The following is a 6109-nucleotide window of genomic DNA, read 5'->3' on the forward strand; positions in this document are numbered from 1 at the left end:
CCGTATATTTTCTACTTTTTTAATGCTATTTTATTTCTATTGAGATGTTTACATTTTGGATTGTTTATTTCTTCTCTTTTAATGTCTCTATTGTACGATGCCGTGTCTTTTTATGCTGCAACGCAAACATTCCCCTAATTAGGATCAATAAAGTAGATCGTATCTTATTCTTATCTTAAATCTGTTTCTGTTTCAAAAGCCCTTCAATTTATTTCAGTGCTCCAACATAAAACCTGTTTCCTCAACTTGATGCTCGGATACTTTTAGAAAACGCGTTATTATTTCCCTTGAAACGAACATGTTGTTAAAATCAGCTTTTCTTGCATCGTGTGTTTCTATTTCTGTCTTTATTAAGAGCTAACAAACCAACAAACACTCAGGAGTTAAACAGTGCAGACAGAGCTCATGCTGGACGTCAACAAACACAAAATCATTAATGGATTAATCAATCGGGTCGAGTCGGACGAGTACGGAAGCCCATTTCTGCCAAAAAAAAAAAAATGAAGTCAAATATGACACGTAAATTATTTAGATTCTTAAAACGTGAAATAAAAAATCAGACCCTGTAGCGAGACTCAGAATAAATTAATACCAAAAATATATGATTTTAATTAATAACCCAAAATAATGCATTGTATAAAAGTGATGGAAAGTGACTCGACTTCAGCTATCCAATTAAAACTGCTCTTGAGATGATGTGTGTGTGTGTGTGTGTGTGTGTGTGTGTGTGTGTGTGTGTGTGTGTGTGTGTGTGTGTGTGTGTGTGTGTGTGTGTGTGTGTGTATGAATGGGTGAATGGTAGTATGTAAAGAGCTTTGAGGGTTTCTTCTCAGCAGAAATGAGCTTCCATACTTCTGAAACTGTACAAAACAAAACGTTCCCTCCTCTCTTCTATGTGTGAAGAGTTTCTTTCTTTCAAATATAAATTATTTCCACTACACCGACGTCCCTACGGCACAATGACAACAACACAGACAGGAAGTAGAAAATACATTCTGACCAACAGTTTCTACACAGTTAACTTTTTACAACAAAAAAATGTCACATGACCACAAGAATTCACAGCTCAGGTGCCTCTCTGTAAATCAAGACGATTATTTATTTATTCCTATGTTTCCAGGTACACCAGAAAAAGACAATTACCCTAAATGTTGGATCTGAAGAAGCGCCTGAACTCTGGATTCATGAGTGCGTATGTCTTAAGGGAAGTGGAGGAAAACAAAGAAAGTCTCCATGAATTAATTTGAATTCTTAAATATTTGACAGCTGTGTGTTTAAGCGCTACGGGTTCTAGTTGTTCTTAGAGGGTCAGTACAAAGTCTGGTTCTCCTTCTTCTTCTCCTTCTTCTTCTTCTTCTACGAGGAACACAAGCACTTTCTATGAAGCTCACACCTGTTGTAATATTCACCTTTAACCCTTTTATTAGTCTAGTTGCAGCTCATAGTGAACCCAGAAATGTTGAGTACCCCAAAGTGTTATGATAGAAATCCCCAGAACATAGAAACTGCCGGATGATAACCTGCATACGTTGGGCAATGTGCACAATTAGCATAAGTTGCGTTAATTACCATTATGGCTTTGGAGGTTATTGAGGATCTTGAATCTATTTCGGACATTTTTAGGATAGAAAATGTCAGTTTTAACCAGAAAGTGACAACATTACTACTCTCTGTGGGCTGATTTTGATGAATTTTGGGTTGATTTGGAGGTTTTAGGGGACTCCGGATCATTTGGATTGGACAGATTGCTTATTTATATGAAGAAAAGTTGTCAACAGTAGAGGTAATGATGTTCATCTTGTGCTCGCTTCAGTATATCCAATGGTTGCAACACTACTCATGGTAGTCGAATAAGTCCACAGAGAGTTCACAGATGGCCACTTTCTGGTTAAAACTGACATTTGTTGTTTGCAGAAATGGATACAACATCCTCAATAACATCCAAAACCTCTCAAAAATTGTCCAAATTGCAAGCCATATTTTAACTATTTAGGCTATGACGCCATTAGGGTTAGGGTTAGTTAACGCAACTTGTGCTAATTGTTCAAATTGCCCAACATATGCAGGTTAGCATCCGGCAGTTGCTATGCTCTGTGGACCCTACTGTACATTTTTAACATCAAACTTCAGGGTCTCAACATCTCCAGATGCACAAAGCTGGCACTATAAACCTTCATCATGCTGTAACTTCAGGATCCACATGAAGCTGATCGTCGAGGACTTGTTGATATTTCCCGCGTGAGCTTCTTAAAAGTGCGGCGGCCTCTCTCTGAGTCGCGCTGGTTCACCAGTCTGAAAGTCTCTCTAAGTGCTGGAGTTCCAGGTCTGTGGCGAGCGCTTTTCACGCCGTTTTTTCTGCAGAAACACAAACTGTACGACCCGGTTTTAAGATGACGAGGTGACGTTCCCAGAGGTCGTCGTGCCCCTCGGCGAGTATTCGGCCTCGTCCTTGTTGGGGTGGGAGGAGTTATCCGACTTGCTGCGGCTGAACTCCACCCCCATGATCGGCCCCGTGAACTTGGACTTGGGTCTGAGGCAGGCGGTGCAGCAGAGCAGCGTTTTGAGGAAGGCGCGGCGCATCTCGTTGCTGGTGAGCGTGTAGATGAGGGGGTTCATGGCGGAGTTTAGGACGGCGAGAGCAAGAAACCACTCGGCTTTGTAGAGGATTGGACAGCTTAGGGTCTCACAGGCGGCGTCGAGAAGCAACAGGATGAAGAGCGGAGCCCAGCAGGCGATGAAGCAACTCAACACGATGATGACGGTCTTCAACAAAGCCATCGACTTCTCGGAGCTTTTGATGTTGGCGCCAGAGTTCCCGCGGCCGTTGGACACCTTGCGGAAGACGAGTTTGCGACTACGCGTTCGCACCAAAGCGTAGATTCGGGCGTACAGAACCACGATGGCCAGGAGGAGGATGCTGAAGACGGTGGTGCAGAACAGGATGTAGGTCTTGTGGTAGAGCGGCAGAACGGTGGAGCATCGAGTCATGCTTTGGATGCAGTTCCAGCCCATCAGAGGAAGACCGCCAAGAACCGCCGCGATCATCCACACCGTGCTGATCAGCAGGAAGACGCGGCACGTGTTCCCGTTGTTGTGCAGCTTCATCTTCAGCATGGTGAGGTGGCGTTCGATGGCGATGGCCAAAAGGCTGAAAACAGACGCTGCCAACGCCACGAACATGCTTCCCTCCCGGCAAAACCACTGCGTTGGCGTCAATTTGTACGTGTTGGCGCCGGAAAGCAAGATGTTGGCGGTGTAAACGACGCCGGCAAGCAGGTCGGATAACGCCAGGTTCCCAATGAAGTAGTACATGGGCTTGTGGAACTTCTTGGTCCTCCAGATGGTGGTGAGCACCAGGATGTTCTCCAGGATGATGAAGCAGCACACGATGATGAAGACCACGGAGTCCGCCTTCAGGCCCGAGTCCTGCTGAGGTTTGCGGTATTTCCCGGTGAAGTTGTAGTGTTTGGCGATCAGGTCGGAGTAGCTTTCCTCAGCCATGGCCCTGCAGAGCAGTGGGGGGTCCACCAGGGGGCGCCGAGTCCTCACACTTCAGCCTTCATGTCAGCAGGTCATCCTGAAAACTAGGAGAATGAACCACATCAACTCAGGTCTCCACTGGCTTCCTATTACACAAAGGATGCACTTCAAAATCCTACTTTCAAGTACAAAGCACTTCCTGGATTGGGAACACATGTCAGAGATGATATGGACAGTCTGGCACTAATGTACATTTCCCAAAGATATTGAAGTGACTGTTATTTTGTATATATATTGATTGTTGTGCTTTTACTTACGTCTTAATGTGTGCATATGTATAAATGTGTCTGATGATACACATATTTTTACATTTGTATTCAGGGTTGTGGGAAACGGTATTTCGATCTCTCTGTCATGTACACACGAACTGAAAGATTGACAATGAAGTTGACTTTGACTTGACTTCACTGTGAGAGCCAGAGCTCTCTTATCATCAGGAGGTTGACTCGTTATCCCCAGAGTCAGATCTACATTTGCTGAGGCAGCTTTTAGCTTTTATTTAACCACAAGCACCTGGAACAAACTGCCTGAGATTCTGAGGTCCTTCAAAACCCTGGGTTCTTTTAAATCAAGGTTTCTTTGTAATGCAGCCCTGAGATCCTTTAGCCGTGCATTATCATTGCACTTTTAGATGCAGCCAGTATTTTATCGCTTTTATGAATTGTCTTTTTTAAACTAACCTTGAACCTTGAAGAAGAGTCCGGGGGCTGAGGGGGGGCATCGTCCTGCAGGGGGGGGGAACAACAGGAACATTTGAATACAAGTTATTGAACAAACAAGGTGACAAAAAGACCTTTAACCTGTGAACTGATCAGTCAACACTTCCTCCAGGTTTAAGTTCCATCTCAAGTCAGTCTGTTTATTCAAAGGTTTTATTGTCATCTGCACAAAGCTGCAGAAATGGCAATGAACATCTCCTGAGCTCCAATAAAGTGTATTTATAAGCTCGTTAGTGGAGACAACATCCTAAGGAACAACTTCTTAAACACACTCAGAGTCCCTTAACCATAGGATTTACACTTTGACTGAATGTACTTTAAATATCCCTTTGAGTCACTTAAGAGTTAATAAAACAGACTTTTACGCTTGAAAAACCAGCGGAAAGTCTATAAAGTGCCTCCTATCAGCTCGTTAAAGGACACTTTCAAAGCTGTTGTTATACAAACGGAGGGTAAATCTGTATGTGATTTACTTGTGAAGCAGCCGAACAAGTTAAAGTCACTTTAAGCGGACAGACTGCGGAACATTTTCACACAGTTAATAAAAACAAAAAAAAACTGTTTTTTATCACGAAAAATGTCCCTTAAATTAAATATGTAGATTGTATACTTTTAGCTTTGTTTTATATAGAGAGAGACATATAACTTAAGAGTCAATAAGGAGTTAATCAATTATATTGCAATGACTGAGAGTCTTTGCACGAGGCTCATTAAAAACAACTTTAAGCACTAAAATCGCGTTTTTTATTCCACAAATTGTCCTTTAAATCTATAGATCGTACACTTTTACGTATATTTCAGTTACTTAAAGAAAGCAAAGTGCTGAAATGAATCCATTGGCAGGTAATAAAACCTCCATTCATGATTCTCAAACAACTTTTTAACCAAGTAAATGTCCCTTAAAACTTCCCTTAAAGCCACTTAAGGGTTAATAATGAAACGGACTATATTTATGTTAAAAACCTTTAAAGCTTTCTGATCAATAATAAGCTTTTTAAATAACAAACAAACATTCTTAAAAACACATTTAAACATGTTACTTTATAGTGTCTTTCCTTAAGTTTAAGGTCCCTTTAAGGGCTGCCGAAATATAATACATGGATAAAAGAATATAAAAATAACGACCTCGAGCACATTACATCTCCTCCCAACATGAATTGTTTACACGTGTTTAAATGGTTATTCTATATAATCCGTATTAATATATCGATCATTGATTGGTTCTAATTAACGATTAAATGTTGTTCAATAAGGTTTGTTACGGCATAAATGAATAAAAGACGTCCCTTCATCAGTTCATAATATCACTACTTTAACTCGTGTTTGTTAATCGTTTTAAAATCCGTGTTATTTATTTATTTTCCGTTAAAACCGGATTTCTTTCATCAAACCAAAGAAACGGCTCCTCGAGTCTCAGCAGGATAAAACAAACTTCTAAATAAACTTTATTTAAACATTTAAAGCAACACGAACGTTTGTATCGAAGCTCTTTGTAAACTTTAGCGGAAATAAAAACAGACTTGAATTCAAATGAAAGAGAGATTTTTACCTTCAGTGAGAGTCCGGAGGAAAAGAGTCCGACAGAGAGAGCAGCCTGAGAGAGAACACACACACACACACACACACACACACACACACACACACACACACACACACACACACACACACACACACACACACACACACACACACACACACACACACACACACACACACACACACACACACACACACACACACACACACACACACACACACACACACACTCTCTCTCTCTGAGGATGAGGAGGATGAAGATGCTCCTCCTGTTCTCCTCTTTGTATTGTTGGTCCTTGTATTCTCAGTGGAAA

General features: G+C 41.5%; 1 protein-coding gene across 1 annotated transcript; it reads right to left on the reverse strand.

Annotated features, from left to right (window-relative positions):
• Positions 1-327: 327 nt before the first annotated feature.
• On the reverse strand, positions 328-5894 carry s1pr1 (sphingosine-1-phosphate receptor 1). Its single transcript, XM_034149849.1, has 3 exons — positions 5809-5894; positions 4221-4265; positions 328-3584 (listed from the first exon to the last, which is right to left on the reverse strand). The coding sequence occupies exon 3, from the start codon at positions 3499-3501 to the stop codon at positions 2386-2388; it is 1116 nt and encodes a 371-aa protein (XP_034005740.1). The 5' UTR covers positions 3502-3584; positions 4221-4265; positions 5809-5894; the 3' UTR covers positions 328-2385.
• Positions 5895-6109: the final 215 nt, after the last annotated feature.

Source organism: Trematomus bernacchii, unplaced genomic scaffold (assembly GCF_902827165.1).
Source record: "Trematomus bernacchii unplaced genomic scaffold, fTreBer1.1, whole genome shotgun sequence".
Classification (NCBI taxonomy): Eukaryota; Metazoa; Chordata; class Actinopteri; order Perciformes; family Nototheniidae; genus Trematomus; species Trematomus bernacchii.